This window comes from Cimex lectularius, unplaced genomic scaffold (genome assembly GCF_000648675.2).
Source record: "Cimex lectularius strain Harlan isolate CLEC.00 unplaced genomic scaffold, Clec_2.1 scaffold82, whole genome shotgun sequence".
NCBI lineage: Eukaryota > Metazoa > Arthropoda > Insecta > Hemiptera > Cimicidae > Cimex > Cimex lectularius.
Window position 1 is genome coordinate 1,640,894 of NW_019392695.1, and position 24,190 is coordinate 1,665,083.

The 24,190-nt window shown below is 38.1% G+C and overlaps 1 protein-coding gene across 1 annotated transcript in view; it reads right to left on the reverse strand.

Annotated features, from left to right (window-relative positions):
* Positions 1-2,189: 2,189 nt before the first annotated feature.
* LOC106664147 (short stature homeobox protein-like) overlaps positions 2,190-24,190 on the reverse strand; it is a gene marked incomplete at its 5' end in the record, with an annotated part of 59,692 nt that continues 37,691 nt past the window's right edge. The window contains 3 exons of the mRNA XM_014389596.2: positions 2,190-2,843; positions 3,543-3,718; positions 21,888-21,945. Of these exons, the coding sequence (XP_014245082.2) occupies positions 2,634-2,843; positions 3,543-3,718; positions 21,888-21,945 (444 nt within the window). The remainder of the gene's footprint in view (positions 2,844-3,542; positions 3,719-21,887; positions 21,946-24,190) is intronic.

Below are 24,190 nucleotides of genomic sequence, written 5' to 3' on the forward strand. Positions count from 1 at the left end.
TCACATAGATGTGCACACCCTACCAAAACGTGGCAAGGCGTCGGGTAGCGTAGCATAGGGTAAGTGTGTTCCCGGCTTCAGGGTTCTTGCCTGGAGCCAGGGAAAAAATATTTTAAGTAATTTACACAATTAAAAAAATAGTTTTCTGCCTTTTGTGCAAGTATTTCAAAATCATTGTATATCAATCGATAAGTTTTTTAGCATAAGGTAACAAAATAATGTACAGGGTAATGCCCTGCTCGGTCACAAATAAAATTGTATGGCTACGGAGCGTAACCCAGATCGTAGGCTATTAAAATAAATGATGTGTATTCATCAACATAATAAAACTTCCAATCTAAAAAACGGACCTGAATGATCAAAGTGTAAATTATAGTGGAATTTTGGAACAAGATAAGCCCCCTCCTAACATCTGGGCAATACACAGTTGTAAAAAATAAAGGGGAAATTATTTATCTATTTTAATAAAAACAAGCTCTATAGAACGTGAATATTTAAAAAAAATAGTTGCATCCGTTGCGGCAGCGTGTGTAACAAAACTCAATTATCGCCCATGTGATACATATGTATATATATATATCACTGGAAAACATATTTCACTCTCAAAAATTGAAATTGTGTCAATTAAGAAAATCAGTCACAGTCGTTTTGAACGGTACTATATTAGTTAAATTATTGCTGTCATATTGTTTTGTCACTTTTAAAATTTTTAGGGGTTTAAAAAACAATTTTACCAAAACATTTTCTTAGCTTCTGAACTTTGACCAAAGGAATTTATTTATGATTAGACGTACTGCCACGAATAAGCAATTTGGAAGGGATCAAGTTAAATAGTCCTGGATGCTAGGTGGTACTACGCTTTAGGAGAGAGCCAGGCATTTTTGAGAATGTTGGGATCACCAATAATGTATCAACGTCCAGTTTTTAGAAAAAAAGGTGCAAATAGTTCGTCCAGAATGTTTAGACCCCAAATAATATTTGGATGTAGGAAGCACATCGCGCGGATCCGGCTCACAGTCTGTACTGGTAGGAGGCTGATCCAGACAAAACCAGCTTTCTTTGCGGTTTCAGCTTCTACTCGTGGGATGTCACTTAGGCTTAATTCGCAGTGTAAACAAATCGTACTCTGTTCCAAGCAAACGCAATAGCAACTTCTTTCGTTTGCGTTTTCGCCCTCTACTCCTGCGATATCGCATGGCTTATCCCACAGTAACAACAGGTCGCAGGCTGATCTAGGCTAAATCAAAGACACCTTCTTTCGTTTGCGTTTTCGCCCTCTACTCCTGCGATATCGCACGGCTTATCCCACAGTGACAACAGGTCGCAGGGTGATCACACTTAGGCCTAGTTCGTAGTGTAAACAAATTCTTTGCGATTTCTTGTTCTACTCGCTAAATATCGCAGATACACGTGAAATTATAATGAGTTTCCATCTTATGACGGATGAACGCTGACGGAATATCATTCAACAACAACAAATACTTACACTATTTGCTTTCATTATGATTTTGAAATCATGAACCTAATTTGGTCGTTGCATATCGAACTGACACTCGAATCAGCCAGGCCCAATAAAGCATTCAAACTGGAAGAACATTTGTTTGTTCTTTTTTTAAATTTATTCATAACATTCCATGTTCTCTATGGCAAGTTTTATAGAAATAAACTAAATATCGTCAAATAATTTAGTATAATCGTTCCATGTACCTGACATTAAGGGCTGTTTGTTTGTTCTACCTAGGATTTACTGCCTTCCAAAATATATTATTGTCGGTTTCACCCAAATCCTTGGATTTCTAGCGATTATTTTAATTTTGTCAATTATTTGCTTTTGGTCTCCAGTTAAGAAAATTATTAGAAATAACTAAAAAAAAAATCGATTATGTCTATTGTATTGTAAAAAGACTAACATTCCTATAACAATTACCCTAAAGGCTAATCTATTTGTAAACACTTGATATGGTAAAATTAATCTTTGAAATGGTTACAATATTTGTATACTTTCACAAAGGTCGTTTTTCGTATCGTCAATAATTCAGAAACATCAAGTCCCAAACAAATTGAAACTAGAACAAAGAAGCACTCAATCAGTTTAATCCACAAAAATTGACTATAATATAGTAATAAATAAGATAATACATTATTACGTTATAATTTAACATAATAATATATTATTGGGTGATAACAGATTGGATGATACGTGATCTTGAAATTGGTATAGAAATCTTTTTTTAGTAGGCTGAGAAAATAAAATCGCTTCTTCGTCCACAATTTAGTACAAGTTTGACTCGTTTATTTTGCAAGAAATAATTTTTTAAAGAAATTCTTCAAACGAGATCGTTCAAGACATATATTCACACATTTCATCATTCTTACTTTTTTTTTTTTATTTTATACATCTATGAAATAAATCATTTTCACCTTCTCACTGTTTCTCCTTCTAGCAAGGTTCAACCATTCCTTAATTAATTTTTACACTTTTCTTTTGTCACTTAAGGCGTAGGTAAGATGAAAATATGACACTTTTTGCATATAAGGCCTACAGCTAAATAGTTATCTAAGGAGGTATTTAACAAAGAAATCTAAGGGAATAGAATGGTTCGTATGTACATTTTAAACCGTTAGCTGTTATCCTAGGAGCCCAGGGGCTCTTTCTCTCTGTCGAGTTCCAAGGCTTCGGCGTGTTTCTTCGCTTTCAGCCTGAGATCCGCGATCGACGAGTTTTTCGTGAGGAGGCGGTCGTGGTGGAAGGCGGCGAGGGCGGCGAACCCGTACTGGGGACAGAACAGGAGAGGACCGCTGCTCGGGTTCAAAGCAGCCGCTGCCGCAGCAGCTGCAGCATACTGAAACATACAAACCAAATAAAAACTTATTTAGGATTAATAAAGCAATTTTTAATATATTATAATATAAGGTTTGAGTGTACTACATTGACAGGCAAACAATCCCACCCATCGATTTTTTTATTTATTTTCTCGATAAAAGAAAATTCTGCCCTTAATTTGTCTCATTGTTTTACCAATAAATATTTGTTTAACGCTATCTTTTACATTGGGAATATTAATTAGATGTAAATACACTTGACCCAAAACAAGGATAAAGGATTTTTCAATGTTTACTTTTTACGGAATTTAAAATGTTATCTTAATTTCAATTTTCAAACTTAGAAGTGTCGCTTGATGTTGAGGTTGTTGGGCGTGGTGTGGCACTTATTGATGAATTACAATTAATTAAGGTTTTTAGTTGAGATAAAAAAGTCAATGGCACGAGCGGGATTCGAACCCAGGATCTTCGGCTAAATACGCCGCTGCTCTACCACTTGAGCTANCCGAAGGTCGTGGGTTCGAATCCCTCTCGTGCCATTAACTTTTTTTCATCTCAACTAAAAACCTTAATTAATTGTAAAGTATTAATTGGTCAAGCGGACCACGAAATTAGTGAATTTTTATTTAAACTTATGTCAAAAACAAACTATCATAATTTTATAGGTCAGTGCTCAACCCCGCGGTAAAAAGAAATGCTGTTTGTTCAACGTTTCTTACCTGTTGTGCCGCCGAAATGAATGCTGGATCGAAGGCCGAGAAGGTGTTGGTTGCGGCTGGAAAAGGGATCGACGGCAAACGAGGGAGATTCACGTAAGGAGCGACTCTGCACGGTTCCAGAGGAGTTGTCACGGGTGCTGCGTTGTTTACATGTCCAGACAGCATGAGTCCAGCGGCTGAAAAATGACCAAAAAAAAACATCAATACGAGTTGGACCGTTCGATGAAACGTTACTTATTTGAAATTCCAATTTAACAACAACGAAATATTTCTGGTATTGATTAGGAGGTCCCTGAGCTATCTCCACGTTAGTCTGGGTTATGTTGGATCGAGCTAGCTAGTTGAGAGAATTTTTTGTAAAATTTGAAGTCATTGTGACCCGAGTTTTTTTGAGGCATAGTAGGGAGTGTAGGCAGTGATTTTGAAGAATTTGACTCGAATGGAATCAATTGGGATGTTGGTATGTTTAGTTTGGGAACGCGGTAGCCGGGAGGTCAGCGTGATTGACTCTCGGCTCGTAGACCCCGCGGTCGTGGGTTCGATTCCCACCGTCGCACCTGGCAGTTATTTCACACTACCCCCACCAACTACATGCACTGGCAGGCAAACAATTCCACCCAATTGATTTTTTCATTTTATCGATAAAAGAAAATTCTGCCCTTAATTTGCCTCTTTGTTTTCACCAATAAATATTTGTTTATGCTATGTTTTAAATTGGGAATATCGATTAGACGTCAACACACTCAATCCTTAATCCAAAACAAGGATAAAGGATTTTTCAATGTTTACTTCTTACGGAATTTAAAATGTTTATTCAGTCTCATTTGAATTCTGAAGCAATAAACTGGTAAGTTTTCATCTTTGTTTTCTTAATTTCAATTTGTAAACTAACCTCCAGCAAAGAGACATTTTCAGGCTGGTAAAAAGCAGTGTTGGGCAAAAATTAGTCATGTCTAATGATTAACGATTGATCACTCAGACCGTTAGTCATGATTGGTAGTAAGTACTAATTTAGTCATTAATCGACATATGTGATTGATGCCTAAATTAGTCATGACTAGTAATTAAATACGAGGCATGACTAATTTAGTCACAATATAGTTAGTCATGACTAAATTTCGATAAATCATGTTCAAATGGGTGCTAAAAAAATGAAAAATACACTTCATCACTTTTAAAAAATTTTCTAACAGAAATTTATTTCATCAAAACGAAAATCCTTCAACACCTTATTTAACAAAAATCAATCTTCCAATTATAAGTAAAACTCCGTCGTTTTGATAAGCCAAAAAATAATGATAATGATAATAATAATAATAATTAAAATAAAAAAATCCTAGAACAAGCTACGCTTTGAAAAGTAAATATATTCACATAACCGATCAATGGAAAAAATATTTCTTTGAATTAAAATTTATTCCGTTTAAAAGGAGAGATTTCTACATTATTTGGAAAATACACCATCTAGGGGTCTTGATTGTAATAAAATAGACATGTAGAATAATTATGTAACTTTGGTTTTCGTTTATGATAACAATTTTTGAAGGTTGGCCTTAGCACGACTCTCATCTCAAAATTTTTATCCGGAGTCGGTTGGATTTTGTTAAGTTGGCCATTGTAGCCAGAGTTGGGCAAAATCAAACTAATTCAATCATGATTAAGAATTTTGATTGAAGTTTAATCATAATTGAATTAGTCATGAGTAAATTAATCATTATATGATTTAGTCATACCTCATGATTGAATTAATTATGATTAAATCATATAATGATTAATTTACTCATAACTAATTCAATCATGATTAAACTTCAATCAAAATTCTTAATCATGATTGAATTAGTTAGATTTTGCCCAACTCTGGTAGAAAGTATGCCGAGGCATCTTCGAGCGGTAATTAAAGCAAGAAGAGGAAATAAACGTTATTGAAATGTTAATTAAAAATCTAATTAAAACAAATTTTATCTGTCCGTCTTTTTTTCATTTTCCTTAGCAATTTAAATTTTGTTTACTTTTTAAACAGACTCAATTATTTATTTTTTTTACGATGGTTCGCAACAGCAGAGGTTATATCAATCCTCGAGGTGCCGGTGTTTTTGGAAAAAATTTTTTTAAGTATGTCGGTTCGAATGCAGGGCCGCTGGTTTCGAACCCGAGACCTTCACCTTACAGCGATGAGCGCCGTGTCAACGCCCAAACCGTTGAGGCCACTGACGGCCCCAACGCAATAAACGTTAAAAAACGTGAAACTTTGATTAATATATAAAAATATATAAAAATCAAGTTATATAACAAGTGGGTGAAATTTTTGCCTGTCCGTGTATATACGATGAAACAAATACTACCTACGTTCTCTGGTTAATATTCCAGTTCATAAGGCCTTTAAAAAAAATTAGATTAACGACTCGTTCATAAATGTATTTAGTGATGTGTTATTTCTATTCTGTTTTGTAAGAAAGCTGATGATGCTCACAACGTGGGTGAAAGGTAATTATTAATATATAAAAAAAAATTGAAATATAATCATTTTTCAATAATTACGCCTCTGCTCTAACCATTTCAGCTATCATGATTTTCTCAGCGTCACGAGCCGAAGGTCGTGGGTTCGAATCCCGCTCGTGACACTAGCTTTTTCATTTCAGCCAAAACCTTACATAAAATGATTAATTAATTGGAAGAAGTAATTTAGTCAATAGACCACTAAATATAATGATGCGAAAATAATGTTTTTGTATACTGCGTTAAGTTCTCTAAGTACGTTTTCGGAGTAGGAGCTGACCGTTAAGGTGGCCATTCACGATCGCTCCTAGCAGTCCAAACGGAGCCACGCCATTCCAAAAACCACGTCAATGGCAAAACTGAACTGGCGTGCCCGGCTGTGCCGAATATTCGACCGGTTCAAACTCCATCGCGCCACTCCAAATATCTACGGCGCGACGACGGCATGGCGTGAAAGGTGAAATATTGGAGCGCTGGCTTGGTCTAAACTTACTACTTGCTGCAAGGCCGTACGAAGGTGTGTTATCTGGACGCCAAATGCACTTGAAACTATAAAGGTGGCCATTCACGATCGCTCCTAGCAGTCCAAACGGAGCCACGCCATTCCAAAAACCACGTCAATGGCAAAACTGAACTGGCGTGCCCGGCTGTGCCGAATATTCGACCGGTTCAAACTCCATCGCGCCACTCCAAATATCTACGGCGCGACGACGGCATGGCGTGAAAGGTGAAATATTGGAGCGCTGGCTTGGTCTAAACTTACTACTTGCTGCAAGGCCGTACGAAGGTGTGTTATCTGGACGCCAAATGCACTTGAAACTATAAAGGTGGCCATTCACGATCGCTCCTAGCAGTCCAAACGGAGCCACGCCATTCCAAAAACCACGTCAATGGCAAAACTGAACTGGCGTGCCCGGCTGTGCCGAATATTCGACCGGTTCAAACTCCATCGCGCCACGACGGCATGGCGTGAAAGGTGAAATATTGGAGCGCTGGCTTGGTCGTGAATGAGAAAACCCGCGTTTTTTGGCGCAGTCTCCGTCTTTCTGTCACTGACCAAACATCTCCGTCGTACATTCTCAAAAAGCCAAAAACGTTTATTCTTTATTGGTAATGACATCCAATCGAGATTTTATTGTTGAGGTGATTGAATTGTATGAAAGTTTACCATGTTTATGGAAAGTGGTGGACAATGATTAACACGATATTAATAAAAGAAATTCGGTCCTCAACCAGTCGGTCGATGTTTCCAAAACAAAGGATACAAATGCAACGAGAGATGCGGTATTGATAACCCCTAACGCTGATCAGAAATCGTAGTGGAGAACTTAAGTTCTTCGTAGTTCATCCCTGTAGCGAGAAATCGTAATGTGGTTGCTAACCTTTCATGTAGAGTGATGATTTCTCTCATGACTGTCTTTTGTTTTCTAATCAAACAACAACCAATTTCTCTTCGATTTTTTGCTTTTAATATGTAAATAATCAGAAGAGTAGCACAAGAGATCGGCATCCATTTTGAGAAGGTAATTCACTAGATGACGTTCGGTGCGACTGGCTGTGGATGCCTCCTCAAGTTTCAGGCACTCCAAATGGAGCTGTACGGCTTGGCGCGGTTCCATTTGGAGTGATCGTGAATGGCCACCTTTATGGAAAACTACAAACACCTCTGCAATGATGGCCGCTGTTGGGTTCCTCATCCCTAGACCGTGTTTTGTGGGGTAAATGTCATTGTTGAATTTGATGTAATTTGGTGGTTATTTTTGTAAATTGTGTAGTTGAGTCTCGTTGTCGCTGTTTTCGTGTATTATTTTTGTTAGTATGTCGACAGTTTCTTCGAGTGGGATGGATGGCTACAGGTCTGTTATGTCAAAGAAGTCTAGTTTTGGTATTTTCTAGTTAGAAGTCAAATTTGGCAATGGCAGAATGTGTTTTGTTTTTTATTATTAAATTAGGTTTTAGGTATTAAAGATGAGATGATGTATCGACCTGCCTGTTGAACAACTTGAACAAAAGGATCTTCAGTGAGGTCACAACAGAACCCTTAGTTGAAACCTTAACCTGAAGATGCTTTTGCTCAAGTAGATTTTAGGTAGTTGACGACTGGTCTGATGGGAATGTTAGGTTTATTTTTAGAAGTGAAGTAAGGTTTGGTGATAAGGTTATTCTTTTTGGTTTATTTAAAAAAATATGCCCACGGGTGGCTAGCTTTTTCGCGAGGGGGTGAGTGAGCAATGAAAAAAAAGAAGCTCCCCTGGGGTCGGCGAGCGAAGTGAACAGAGGGCCAAGATAAATAAAAGACAGCAAAGAACATAGAAGATAATTTCAACGACGTGATTCAATAATAACCGTGCGTTTTAGGTCTCGCCAAATGGAATACTAAACAATAAAGAGGGAAGAAGAGGACGTATGGTTTGTGCCGGTTAAAAAATCCCTCTTCTGAAATATGCTTCATGTTTGAGCCGAGGTTGAAATATTCGAGTGACTCAAAATGAAATATGTATTAAAGAGTCGAAGGGGTGTCGCGAGGGGGGTGGGATCCATCGGGGCGAAGCCCATATATTCCATGTTTATTGACAAAACGCTGTCTGGTACCCGTGTCGGAGCGGACGCGGGTGGAGGTAATACAATTTGTTTAGAGGGTGTCTAAAGGGAAGACAATGGGGAAAGGCTAAAAGATTGTAGGCCATCCCCAGTGGGCCATTATGCCTGATTACACGCCGATTTGATTGAATTACAAAGCATGTTGGATCGGGAGGAACTACCAATCACACGAATTTAACTCGCCCTTCTCCACATTAATTTCGTCACTCCACTTACGGGCCCGTTTCAACCCCCCGACGCGGCCCGGCTGCCCCACGGCGTCCACCTTTACAACCCTTTTCACAGATCGCATCTCGTCGAAATCGCCCTTTTGACAGATTAATATTTGATTTATTGTCGACACGACGAGGGCCCGCCAACGTTTGTCCTCGTTCTACATTTTTATTAAGAGGATATTCACACTTTGCCGGGAAGGGAAAAAATAAGGGTTAGGGTGGACCTTCATCCGGTAGTTCAGAAGGTAGATGAACGGTTGTTGCTTCTGAAAACAATTACCCTAAAAAGATGAGAAAAACCAATGGAACATATTTTGTTACAACAAGAGATATGGATCATGTTAATCGGTAAACACTTCCCAAGCACAATATAGCTTTTTCCGTCAAATTAATCCTTTTTAATTAAAATGAACTTTTTCTCATCAAATTAACCATTCTTAACCGCAAATTAATCCTTTTCAACTTCAACCTAACCATTTTTAATTTGAAATTAGCTTTTTTTAAAGCTTTAAAAAAATAAAAAATGAGATTGAATGGAATTTAAGCGTATAATTTTTATATATATATTTTTTTCAATTTTAATTTTAATGAATTTCCATATGGTTCCTAAGAAACAAATTATTTTATATTTTAAAATATAACAAACTAAAATTCATCATTAGTGCTCTGACAGGCAAATAATTCCACCCAATTGATTTTTTTCCTCGATAAAAGAAAATTCTTCTCTTAATTCGTCTCATTGTTTTCACCAATAAATATTTGTTTATGCCATGTTTTAAATGGGGAATATCAATTAGACGTAAACACACTTAATGCTTAATCCAAAACAGGGATAAAGGATTTTTCAAGGTTTAATTTTTACGGAATTTAAAATGTTTATTCAGTCTCATTTGAATCTGAAGCAATGAACTGTTTAGTACAATTAATTAAGGTTTTTAGTTGAGATGAAAAAAAGTTAATGGCACGAGAGGGATTCGAACCCACGACCTTCGGCTAGATACGCCGCTGCTCTACCACCTGAGCTATCGTGACCTCGATCAACTCGGACATCAACTCCCTATCTCAACCCCACCTTATGAATTTTCCCTCCTTTTGCCATTTTTCATGGTGGGTTCGAATCCCTCTCGTGCCATTAATTTTTTTTTCATCTCAACTAAAAACCTTAATTAATTGTAATGATTTAATTGGTCAAGCGGACCACGAAATTAGTGAACTGTTTAGTTTTCATTTTTGTTTTCTGAATTTCCATTTTTAAAATTTTTAAGCTTAAAAATGCCACTTAGTGCTGAGGATGTTGCGTGTGGTGTGGCACTTAGTGATGATGGACGTTCCATCGAGTATGCGCGGCTATTGCCATCGGAGTTCCCTACGAAACACTGCGAGACGCCGTTAGACGTTTTCGAAAAGTTGGTCCTACCATAGAAGGCCTGGTTCTGGACGCCCTAGGGTAAGAGAACCACAGGATGACCGCTTTTTGACTTTGAGAATTTTGCGAAAATGTCACCTTACTGTTGTTCAAGCCATTCGTCAGCTCAAGGAAGTTCGAGGTGTCCAAATTTCTGAACGCACTGCTCGAAGAAGATTAAATCAGTACGGACTGATGGTTTTTCGCCCCCTAAGAGGACTAGAATTGTCCAGAACACACAGAGTTGCTCCCATTTGCTCGAGAACACAGTCATTGGTCTTTGGACAATTGGCCTGCTGTAATTTTTACAAATGTGTGTAGATTTGCTTCCAATTATGTCCAGATGGGCGTGAAAGAGTGTGGACAAGGCGAAATGAAGGGTACGAAGCCATCTTTGTTTTCTTAATTTCAATTTTTTAACTTAAAAATGCGACTTAATGTTGATGATGTTGCGCGTGGTGTGACACTTAGTGATGATGGACGTTCCATCCGGTATGCGGTCATTGCCATCGGAGTTCCCTACGAAGCACTGGGAGACGCCGTTAGACTTTTCGAGGAACTGGGTCCTACCATAGAAGGCCCGGTTTTGGACGCCCTAGGCCTAGAGTATCAGAATCACCACAGGATAACTGTTTTTTGACTTTGTCTTTTTTAACTTTTGCGAAACTGGCACCTTACTGTTGTTCAAGCAATTCGTCAGCTCAAGGGAGTTCGAGGTTCCAAATTTCTGAACTCACTGCTCGAAGAAGATTAAATCAGTATGGACTGATGGTTTTTTGCCACGTAGGAGGACCAGAATTGACCAAAACGCACAGAGTTGTACGGCACGCATTTGCTCGAGAACACAGTCATTGGTCTTTGGACGATTGGTCTACAGTACTTTTTACAGATGGTGTAGATTTACTCTACGAACTCCAGATGGGCGTGAAATATTTGGAGAAGGTGAAATGAAAGGTACGGAGCCTGTAATTTTTCCCAGCCTTTTCAACGTAGCTCAGTGATGGCGTGGGCGAGAATTTCAATGGAGAGTCGCACAGTGATAGTTGTTATTCGTGGAGGGTCTTTGACGGCCACTCGCTATGTGGATGAAATTTAGGAAGATCACGCGTTGCCTATCCTGGATGAAATCAGCGACAATCCTATTCTAATGCACGATAATGTCCGTCCACATGTCGCTCGCATAGCACTATCCTACCTTCAACAGCATAACATCAGGGTCTTAGCATGGCCAGCCCGTTTTCCAGACTTGAACCCATCGAACATTTATGGGATAACAACAAAAGACGAATAAGAGTTTGACTTAACACTTCCTGATCCACTCCACGATCTTGAAAAGACTCGTTGTGAAGAATGGGCTAATATCCAGCAAAGAGACTTTTCCAGAGTCTGGCGTCTTCGAGATATAACCAAGGCAAGGGGATTCCTCCATACGCGGTATTGAAATGTTAATTAAAAATCAGATAAACATATTTTATCTGTCCGTCTTTTTTTCATTTTCCTTAGAAATTCACATTGTTTTTTTAATTTTTTTAGATAGAGACTCAATTATTAAACGTTAAACTTTGATTAATATATAAAAATAGATATATTTCAAAATCAATTGAGTGGAAATTTTCTCCGGTGATTGTATAATCGTATAATTAATAAAATCATTTACTTTTATGTTTTACTTTAAAAGTATTGTACATTCCACGCAGCTGATTATTATATATTTTTCTTTCTTCTTCCTTGAAGTTTTAATCAGGGTTTCTTTCAAAAAGCCCGTGGTTTTTGATTCTTTTACAAAAGGTTAGTTGATTTAAAAAACATTACCCTTTTTTTCTATGTTTCTGTCTATTTCTAGCCCATCATCAGGAAACCCTAACAAGAAATATATCAGAATTAGCAAACATCATCAAATCAAATAAAAAATTAAAAATTGGAATAAAAAACCTTGTACTTTTTGGTATAAACCCTAATAAAAAACTCAATTTAGGAAAAAGAAAAAGAAAAAAATATATTTCATTTTATATACTTTACAATTTTAATTATAATTGATTTTCATATGTTTTATAAGATTCCAATTATTTTATATTTAGTTTTTGTTTTTTTAAATGCAGAACTTTTACTTTACGTGCTTACATTTCATACCAGAACTTCAAAAGACTTGATTTGAAGTAAAAAATGGTTGATTTGAAATTAAAAAGGGATTATGTTAATTATAAAGGATTGATTTGAAAGGAAAAAGTTAATTTTAAATTAAAAAGGTTAAATTTCAAAATTTAAAAAGGTTAATTCGATGGGAAAAAGCTACAATAACACCGGGAGAAGAACAGCTGAGGAGAGTTGGATCAGCACATCTTGCGGTCCTGAACTCTTTTTAGGCCAACCAGCATAAACGTAGATCCATCAGTTAAAAACCTAGGTTATCTAATGACTTAAGAATAAATTCACGGTTCAATGGTATTGCGTCCCAGGACAGAGGCTTGCGACAAAGTTACAACTAAAACTAGGGCGTGTCACGACAGTTGGACTGCTCACGGGACACTGCAGACACCGCAGGAAAAACAAGCCTGAGCAGATATTGCCTGGGAGAAAAATAACTGTTTGGCGCAAAGAGGAAGGATTGAAGTACATGGCGGCCCTTAACAAAGCTTTGGGATGAACAAAAAAAACCTCAAAAAAATAAAAATAAACATAACTGTTCGTTTAATATGTCTAGAATCTGTAGTCCATTTTTCTACGGATAACATTGTAATGAACAAGAGTTTAGGACAGTGACCCCAGGACAAGTTCGTTTTTTTACTCGTGCATGATTGGCAAAACTGATTTTAACATTGGTTTTGAAAATGTTTCCGAATGCCTTTTGGAAGGCCTATCGTGCTATAGGAACAACTTTAGAAAAATTTGTAGCAACTTGTGTCAATATATGTTCGGAGGTATTGCTTTCCGGAGATTGCGTGAATCTTTTCTATTTTGGTTGGTGAAAGGCTATTCGTGCATAATCGTGGAACTGGTTTTGAATACTTTGCAGCTTTTTATAATTTGTGTTGCAAGTAAAGCCCCAAGCAGAGCAAGCATAATCTATGACCTTAATATATGATCTGAATTCCCGATTATAAGTTCTGAGACTATAATTGGTCCAGATCCTTCCTATTCTTGAGTGCTGGTTATAGTCTAGCATTCCTTTGGGTCACATGAACTCATCACTCCGATGCTTGCCGTGTTTGGCTGTAGTAATGTGTTTACCAGTTTTGGCGATGGTTCTTTAGCCCTGAGTTTACTATGTCTGGAAGATCTAGAATTCGTCCAATTCTTATTTTGTTTTGTGTGGACCCATTGTGAGAAGGAAGAATATGTTTGGCCTTGATATCCCGGCAATAATCTCCGGGTGTATAATTGAGATCTTTCTCTTGCCTTTTGTCTTTTCTTTTTTTGGCTTTGCGATGCATACGGCCAGTGTCCCGTGTTGCCAGCGACACCACCCGCCCAACCTGCGCGAGCCGACCAAAGCCACTCCCGGGAAGAGACCTAGAGCGCCCCCCCCTTGACTTATTTTTTTTACATTTGGGAACTCCACCCTCTCTTACGGGTACATTGGGAGGATATAGATAAAAACCACTTACATCGCTTTATAGCGTTGTGGAAAAGTCTACTTCCTCCACGCAACCCGGGGCAAAAGGCGCCCTGAGCACTCCACTCCTCCACCCGACGGCCACCCGGCCGGCCCACCACGGCCGCGCGGGCAGGTCACCCGGACATGGATTATTGTTTGAATAGTCTATATATCTATTCCGCTATCTTGCAGGAAATCAAAAATAAGTCTGTTATAACACCACTACTTGATGCCAACAAGGTTTCAATTTTTGGCTTCCGTACCCTGTCGAAAACCATGGAGAGATATTTATTTCCGGGAACAATGAACGATAAAATGACCCTGCTGAACCACTGTTGTACCAAATGCTTCAGGCTTTTACCCATTTATTACTCAGGGAAAGTTTGGTGTCAGACTTTGGCAATTTGATGTCAATAAAATCCCCTTCCTTTGTTGCTCGTTTAGCTAACAAGTCCACGATTTCGTTGCTCTTTATACCGCAATGCCCCCTACTCCAGCAAAAGACTAGTTTTATTTTGCGATTTGAAGTTAAACTAGAATTCGTCTTCTGTCAATTTGTCTTCTTGTTCATTGCCCAAAATTAGGTTAGGTTGTCGTCTTTTTCTAGGTTTAGATGCATTTACCGACTATTTTGGTTATGACATAACTTACCAATGCTTTTTAGCTTTGGCTGTTTGATATTACAAAGATCTGTCAATGAAACATATTTTTTTACTCGAGACGGAAGTAAGTGCTGTGCTTTTCAGTAATAATTGCAAACATTGTGTATAATTAATAATTGATTATGACTGAATGATTAATGCCTGGCGTTTTTAATAAATATTAAAGAAACGAAAAATAACTGATTTAAAATGATCACAAATGAAACAATGGAACAACCTGGCAATTTCGATAATACTGGACGACACGAGGTATAAGGTGAAACAAAAAACATTGGTATAGATAATCTCGACTATGAAATTTAAAAGGAAAAGTGTGAAATGGAAGACGGTGTCTGAAGTACCTAACTTTTGCCCAGGCTTTCATTCTCTTTTTGCTATAAATAATTTTATTAATCGGCGAGTAAAACGACTTTTCACACTATTTGTCACTGGAACAATGTGTAACTTTCGCATATTAACAGTTGTCTGAATAATGAGCAACTGTTTGAAGATCTTCCCCAACGCCCAAGGCGAAATTGCTTTTTAAGACGGGGATTTAAACAGGTGGTTTTGATTCTTCGAGGATCCCCCTGCCCTCCGAGGAGGGGGTGAATCTCCATTAATTAACCAGGGAAGATGAGAGAGAAAGGGTTATGCGAGGTGAAATATAAAGTAAGCCGAAGTGAAATCTCCCCAGGCTTAATTCCGTTAAGTCGTAAGGTTACAAACTCTACACTTTCTTAATTAATTTCTCGCCTAACATAATGAAGTGGCGTGTCGTAGTAGAGATGATGAAGATTCAGAGACGCCTTTTGATTTCCAACAATCTTACCTCCAATAACCGTTCCGCATTTTGCCTGTTTTTACATACGACTAGAAAAGGTTTCCCATTCGGTGATACAAAACGATACTTCCTTCGATTTTTAATGACTTCTTTATAAGTCAATTAATTAAGGTTTTTAGTTGAGATAAAAATTCAGTGTCACGAGCGGGATTCGAACCCACGATCTTCGGCTAGATACGCCGCTGCTCTACCAATTGGACCATTCAAAACGTGGGGTTGAGATGGGAAGTTGGTGTCCGAGTGGATCGAGGTCACGATAACTCAATTGGTAGAGCAGTTGCGTATCTAGCCGAAGATAGTGGGTTCGAATCCCGCTCGTGACACTGAATTTTTTAATCTCAACTAAAAACCTTAATTAATTGAAATATATTAATTGCTCAAGCGGACCACGAAAGTAGTGAATTTAACTTCTTTATAAGGTCAACTTCCCTTATTTTAGAGGGGCAATGTTAATGATGTCCAACTATAGAGGAATCTCGTGGTTGAATTCTTTCAGGAAGATTTTACTGCATTTTTACTTCGCCACCTAGATTCCTATATATTAGACAACTCTTTGTTTTTGAAAAAAAGCCCATTTGTACGTATGTCGGGTTCTTTGTTGATTTCAAATCGGCCTTCGGCTCGATGGATCGAAAAGACTTGTATCTAAAACTATTTAACTCGGGGGGTCTCTTCGGAATTCATCAATACTCTGAAGAGCTTGTACCGTAAATCATCTTCGGCAGTAAGAGGCAACCGGGGCATTTCAGAAGTTTTTGAGGTTAGGTCGGTTGTGCGTCAAGGTTGTACGCTCAGTCCCTTGTTGTTCTCGCTCTTTCTTGATGACCTGCCCGCAGCTCTTGAACGGGGTGTCAGAGGGACTGGTACAGTTGTCTTGATGTACGCATATAACATTCTATTTCTGGCTGAAGACCAAGTTTCTCTTCAAAACATCATCCATCTCCTTGAGCGTTACTGTGATCAACAGTGAATGTAAAAAAGTCCAAGATTATGGTTTTTTAGAAAAGGAGGTCGTCTCGCTGCTAATGATCCATGTAAGTATTTAAACAGTACAAATATCTGGGTATAACCCTTACCCCGCGCTTGTCAATGACTTGTCATTTAATGGAGAGAATAGCAATAGCTAAATTTGGTGTTAATCGTTTCTGGACCGACTTTATTAACAACTGAAATGTCCCTCCTTCCGTCAAATATAATCTCTTTAAAGCTGTTTCGCGATCAATTGTCTGGTATGGCGCTCAATGTTAGGAGTTTCAACGGTTTGAGCTGGTGGAAAGATTTCAACGTCGTGCTTTTTTGGTAAAAAGTTGTTTCGGCTGCCCCCCTCATGACACTTAATTATAAGTTAACGATTACCTCGACTTACCTCGTCAAAGTTTTCACCTTCGGCCTTCATGTTAGATACGGCATTAAAATTCTAAATTTGCATGCTCACCGCCTTTCTCGTATTACAGCTTTGGAAGTTATAAAAAGAAAAGCATTATGGTTCAAGCACTGGGTTGATTTGGCGGAGAGATACTCGTTTTTCAACTTAGTAAATAGGGACAACTGGAGTGCTCAGCTAATGGTCATCCGTCAGGGGATGGACCAATGTTATCGGGAGGAGTGTGTAAGGTCGGCTAGACAATCTAACCGTTTTTTATTTTACAATGATTTACAGTACTCCCCAAATTTATGAAACTTAAACGCCCATAGTACTGAACTTTCAGCCACTGAGTTTGATGTTTTTCAAGTTAATATGCGAGTTGATCTTTCTTAACTACATTCATTGGCGAGAACGTGAGGAGCAAATCTGTGCTTTGAGTAACCTCGATGAGATTTAGATTTAGATTAGACTCAATTTAGATTTCACTATTCGGGACACAGGAAGCTCAGCAGAACCCAGCTATTTGAATTTCTGAATGGAAAGAATTGCTTAGCACTCATCAGATACGCGCGGCAAGCTTGTCTTATCGTTTTGAACTAATTAAGGAATTCAATTATGATTAATATTTTTGTCTGTTTTTAATTTTTTTCCTCGTGTATTCTTAAAAATTTTCTATCTTTTAGTTTTCAATTACATATATCATTCTTATATTTTTCTTGGTGTAGTGATGTAGCAGCATCAACTTCCGGCAGGCGGTATTTACCATCCTGTATAACATAATTAATTAAGGTTTTTAGTTGAGATAAAAAAGTCAATGTTACGAGCGGGATTCGAACCCACGACGGCTTGATACGCCGCTGCTCTACCACTTGAGCTATCGTTACCTTGATCCACTCGGACACTAACTTCCCATCTCAACCGTTCCTTTTGAATTTTTCCTCCTTTTTGCCATTTTCCTTTTTGCGTATCAAGCCGAAGATCGTGGGTTCGGATCCCGCTCGTGTCATTGACTTTTTTATCTCAACTAAAAACCTTAATTAATTATAATATATTAATTGGTCAAGCGGACCACGAAATTAGTGAATTTAATGATTTGAAATGAAGTATACTTCACTAAAGCTCTCCGTGGCCATTTCATTTGTTGTCGAGAATCCAATCCGATTACACGACATTTGAAAAATGGCAAAAAGGAGGGAAAACTCAAAAGGTGCGGTTGAGATGGGAAGTTAGTGTCCGAGTGGATCGAGGTCACGATAGCTCAAGTGGGAGAGCAGCGGCGTATCAAGCCGAAGATCGTGGGTTCGAATCCCGCTCGTGCCATTGACTTTTTTATCTCAACAAAAAACCTTAATTAATTATAATATATTCATTGGTCAAGCGGACCACGAAATTAGTGAATTTAAGAAATGCTGTATAACGTTAATTTACTTTGTTTCGTATACATTTCTTTTTGAACTTTTCTAGTTTGATTAATTAAAAATAACAACAAACTAGGACTAGGTGCGTTGATAGGCAAATTTTTGAAATAGGCCACTTCCCCTGCTTAATGAATGTATGTAAGATAATGTATAAGTATATTTTTTTAATAAATGTTTATTCATTCATTCAGATAAATATTATCATTATTTCGATTAATTAAACTTTGGTACCAAGGTATTGGTTGAAACGATAAATTTAGTGTCACGAGCGGGATTCGAACCCACGACTTTTGGCTAAATACGCCGCTGCTCTACCACTTGAGCTATCATGACTTCGACCCACTCCAACGCCAACTTCCCACCTCGACCTACCTTTCGAATTTTCTCCCCTTTTCGCGATTTTTCCAATGTCGTGTAATCAGGATCTCGGCGACAAATGATATGGCCACGGAGAGCGTTAGTGAAGCTTCATATTTAGCCGAAGGTCGTGGGTTCGAATCCCGCTCGTGACACTAGCTTTTTCATTTCAACCAATACCTTACATGTAGATTAATTAATTGAAAGAAGTTATTTGGTCAATCGTACCACGAAATATAATGGATTATTATTGTTATTGTTATATATTATTACTTTTATACCAAGTCAATTTTATACCCCGCGTCGTGAGTCCCATTTCCATCCTACAATATATGACCCCATAACTAGGAGGTTGATTAAAAAAATTAAAAGCACGTTGCTCCAGTTAGACATGATAAATACGATGATATATGTGTATATATCTTGTGACTGGCATCTGAGGAAACACACCAGTAAATGGAACGATGATCCTATTTGTAAGGTTAAACAGTGAAGAGGAGAAAATAGAAATTAGTGGTAACCCGCAGCTCACCTTTTTCCATATAGGTTGAAGAAATGCTTTGCATAGTGTTTTTCATGACATATCAGATTTCGGGCTTACAAGTTTTTGTTGTTTTCCAAGTCGTATCTTAAGTCCTTGGGATACCACGTCAGGGGGACGGTCGAGGAGAGCTTGAGCTATAGGGGTTGAAAGATTGGAATAAAACTTAGTAGGTATGACGTGATAAGGAACTTATTGTATTCTTCGGAGGACTTTCGACTGACTGCTTGGATTTGTTGAATATTAGATGACTTTAAGGCACTCCATACCTCGCTCCGTATGTACAAACTGGTCGAAGTATTGTATTAACGTTGGGATTTTTTACGGTCGAAACTGATTCCTAGAAATGTAGAAAGTTGTTACCTTCAATGTGACGATTCCACGCCTGCCTCCTTTCTAGGTACAGTCGTTTCTGACGAATGTACTAATTACAAATTGTTCATTATCTATATGTACATCACAACGCTAACACTACTGCACTCGGAGGACCGTATTACAAGATGCCTGGAACTAAATTCGTAGAAGGTCGATGAGGAGAGATTCTTGGGATGGGAAGGAGTGTAGAGGGCTTGAGGAGTGAACCTCGTGTGAACGGTCGTTCTTCAGAAGCGGATGATAGTGGGGTTTGAGACGTAGAAAAAAGCTTGGAAAATTCTTCTCAAGTATGGATTTGTTGGATATCAGATGGCTTGGTGATAACGAACAGCTCACCTTCTTGACAATCATGTCTGATTTCGGTCCTAAATGTGTTCGTTTTTGCCCAGGTTGTTACATTTTGGGGAAACCACTTCAAGAAGATGGTCGCTCGTAGAGAGCTTGAGCTGTAGGGTTTGGATGGGTTAAAAGATTGGAGTGAAACTTACTTAACTTATGACGTAGTAAGGAACTTAAGAGTATTCTTCAGAGGTCTTTTTTATTGATGACGTTATGTAACTCCTCATCTCGCTCCTATGCCCAACTGGTCGAAGTCTGGTATAAACTTTGGGTATTTACGTTCGAAACTGAAGAGGTTTAGAAAGTTGTTGTCTACGATTCCATGTCAGCCTCCTGTCTAGGTATAGTCGTAAGTAACTGACGTGGCTGGTCCTCGGTATGAACGGGATGTGTAAGAACATGAACAACTGCGATATCATCCAGTCTATGATGATGGTGTCGAGATGGAAATTCAGTTATGGCAAACAGGATGGGTGCGAGAATGGTCCCTTGAGGGAATCTGGCATAATATGTGACCTATTTGCCCACCTCATTCCGATGCAGCTGTCAGATTAGGATTCAAAGTTAAGGTAGTAGTGGGTAGAAAGCGTTTGAACACCTACCCTATCAAAGCTGCACATCCAGGAACGTAATTTATATTTCTGAGTAGTAAGACCTTATCACCAACACATATATTTTCAATTCGTATAGATTGTTAAGTATAATTAAACATACATTGTGAATTATCTCAGATATTGATTGTTTTCAACGCGCCGCATTATCACAAATAGAACAATATCGATATTTCGCCGTTTCTTGAAAATGTAGTTTTTCCTACAAACAGATTTCTCACTCCGTTTGTCCGAGTCGACCCCCAGCTTGGGAAAATGGGATGTAACAACAGGGAAATAAATAAGGGGCAGCCGTGTCCGGCTCTCGCCCCAAAAGAAACAGGCGCAAAACAAGGGGAAGAGGGCCTATGATTGATGGATGTTTGTCGCCTCGTAAAAGCTCATTTATACAGATTAAGCTCCTTACCCCTCAAATCCGATCATCTCGACTGACCGAAGGACGGGTAAATTCAATAAACGACCGCTTAATGCCTTTGACCAAATACGTCCCTTAATATAATTTTTTTCTTGAACATCTAAAACAACTTCACTGATCCACAGGAAACTTTACAGGGCTTTAGAATCGTACAAACCACATGGAATGGCATATATTATGCCTCCATAAATAAACCAGAACCGAAGATATAAAATAAAGCGTTCCAAGGCGTTTATCAGTTACAATGGCATAAATTCTAAACATAGTTGATATAGTCCAAAAATTTCGGTAAATATCGGAGGAGCATAAATTTTTCAGTACAACACTGGACATCGGAGGGTAGGAAAATTGCCCCCGGCTAATCATCCCGATTACGTCGGAGTAACAAATAGTTTAGTTCATCATTAAAGTTTAGTTCACTGCTCACTGACTACAGCGGGTATTTAAAAAAAAAGTTATGCATAACATGCGGCTATAATGTGTCGAATCTAGACATATCGATCTAGAAAGCAACGGTGAAAGACAACTGGGAAAATTATATTTTGATAATTGCTATAGGTTTTCTCTCATTTTTTCTTTAGACATTGACGTTGGGGTCACAAGTACTTAATATATTCAAACAGGGCACTCTCAACACGACAGACAAGAATGACACATCTACACGGAAAACAAACACTTTGAGCCCTGAAGATGATCTCAATAAAGCTCGAAACGATGCACGACAAAGAAAATGTTTTTCTAAAACCTACCTCACACAGGCCGCATCTCACGATCTCTGAATAACCCTAGTCATTAAATTGTAATTATTGGTCATTCCCGGGTTTTGATGTTACTCAAACGCGTTTGCGCCATCTTCAGAGGAACAGGGGCACAGACCCAGAGCCGGTGGACTCACTGAAGAACACCCATCTTTTATATTTAAAAAAAAAATATTTTATTTAACTCTTGTGTACATACTTATCCGTTTTGCATGCCGTCTAGATCCCACGCTATATTTTACCTGGCACAGATATAGCGATAATATATTTGGAATCTATTTGTCTTATTGGATCAGATATTTCAAAAATATGTTTCATCGTCTGAAATATTTCAAATTGAAAACATGCTGAAAATTTGGAAAACCTGCCTTTGTGCATTTGGCTCTCGTGCTTCCTACACTTGGCTCTTCTGTTCTGGAACCAAACCTGAAAAAACAAATAAACTCTTTAAAAAATTTAATTTAATCCGATTTCAATTAACAGTTTAATCAAATCAAATTAAAGTTCTTCCTGAAATAGTCTTACACTCGTCAGTTTTCATCTGAACCTACGTTGCCGAAGTTTACCCCAATGTTCATTCAGACGGAAATCCAAACATGCAGAACACTAAAAAAAAAAATAATAAAATAATGATATAATAAAAAAAAAGTATTGGCACCCATACGCGGAACAAAACATTGCAAGTATTTAAAAGTAGAAAATCCTAGAAGTGCACCAACTATCTTCCAAAACAACATTTTACTCTTGTGCATCCTACGACAAAGTCAGATCATGAACGTCTGAAATAAATTGAAGAAATGGACAATATAGTGGACATATTAAAGTAAAAAAACTCAAGGAAGACATGGATAAGTAAGCAACAGATCATGGATGAAACGTCTCCATAGCCGTTAAAAGTGTCACTTGAAAACTCACGCACATACTTTTGAACAAAATCTTTCGTTTGTGCGGATACTTTCGGCATTTCAGGAGTAGTCCGTAAAACAACATACAAATAACGTTTCACGGTGGAAAACGCATGAGAGACTGGGCAAAACTGAGAAGTATGACGGCAGGGAAAGAATAGAACTGAGGTCGTAACATTTCCACGAATCCAATTAAACTAATCCAAGAGAACAATTACAGTGGTACATACACTATTCCTTTCTCCATTTATTACAAACAGAAGCAAAGGCGACCGAAAGTTTGCGGAAAGAGGTGGAGAAGCAACTGGGCAAACACAACCACGTCCATTATGCGGAAACGGAAGAATGGGACCCCGTAGAAAACAGTAAAATTTGACGTGCCGAGTACCGATATGCCAGATGTGTAAAAAAAATATGAAATTATAACCCACTTATGCAAAAATATGCATTTATAGCAATATATGCACAAATATGCAAAATAAATATAGCTTAAATTGATTCCAAATGCTTCAAAACAAACGGAGTTTGTTAAAACTGGATGTTTTAGATAACCAGGAAAATTAGGCAAATGCATACATTTCACAGCCCTACTCATCACTATCACCTCTAGCTATCAATCTCTTGGAAGCCTCTTAAAAATTAATCTTAGATTTTAATTAATTAAAGTTTTTAGTTGATGTTGAACCGGCACACGGGCACTACTGGGTCTGTCTTCACTCGCGGGTTTTTTGTTTGAGTTATTCAAACGCGTTTCGGCATTACGCTTCATCTTCAGTGAAAAACTGTCTGTCATTTAGTCTGAGTGGGGTTTATATATTGTTGCGTCCGTCGCTTGTCGCTGGGGGCGTTGCGTTAGGGGGCGTGGTCTCCGTGCTCGTTGGTCTTATTTTAGTTTAGTGTTAGTTTATTTATCGGAATGTATGTAATTGTTTAGCGTGAAAGGAAGGGGTTGCTTATAACCCCGCCCCGAGGAATATCGTGTACTCTGGGGGAGTGAAAGTGACCAGACCTCTATGTTTCTATTGAGTGTTGTGTTTTGTGTTTATTTATCGGAATGTATGTAATTGTTTAGCGTGAAAGGAAGGGGTTGCTTATAACCCCGCCCCGAGGAATATCGTGTACTCTGGGGGAGTGAAAGTGACCAGACCTCTATGTTTCTATTGAGTGTTGTGTTTTGTGTTAATTTATCGGAACGAATGTAATTGATTAGCGCAAAAGGAAGGGGTTGCTTATAACCCCGCCCCGAGGAATATCGAGTACTCTGGGGGAATGAATGTGACCGGACATCTATGTTTGTGGTGATGTATATATATGTATTGTATGTCTTGTTTTTATTCTGTATTTGCGAACCTGAGGTACAAACGAGAAACTAGCATTCTAGAATATCATCGTAGTACATATCTGAAATGAGAGAGTCAGTAACCAGATCGAGACGATCAAATGGCTGCAGTTTGAGACCAAATATGAGCGAAAGAAAAGAAAAAGGTGGAAAACACGTAGTGGGCCCGCGAAGACCTCAGCTGTTTGTCGGCCCATAAACTTCTCACTTATATATATTAGGAACTGGCTGGGTCTAGTGAGCAAGCAAGTTAATCTCGATGTATTCTTTTCTGTCATTTAAATAAGGTTTTTTTCTGGTTATATTATCTTCTATATCAGATGCTTGATTACAAGCAGTATCGGTAAATAGAAAAATTCCGTTTTGTAAGTCACAAATTGTTTTTTTTTTACCTTCTTAATTGCTTTATCTCCTGGCACTATTTTTC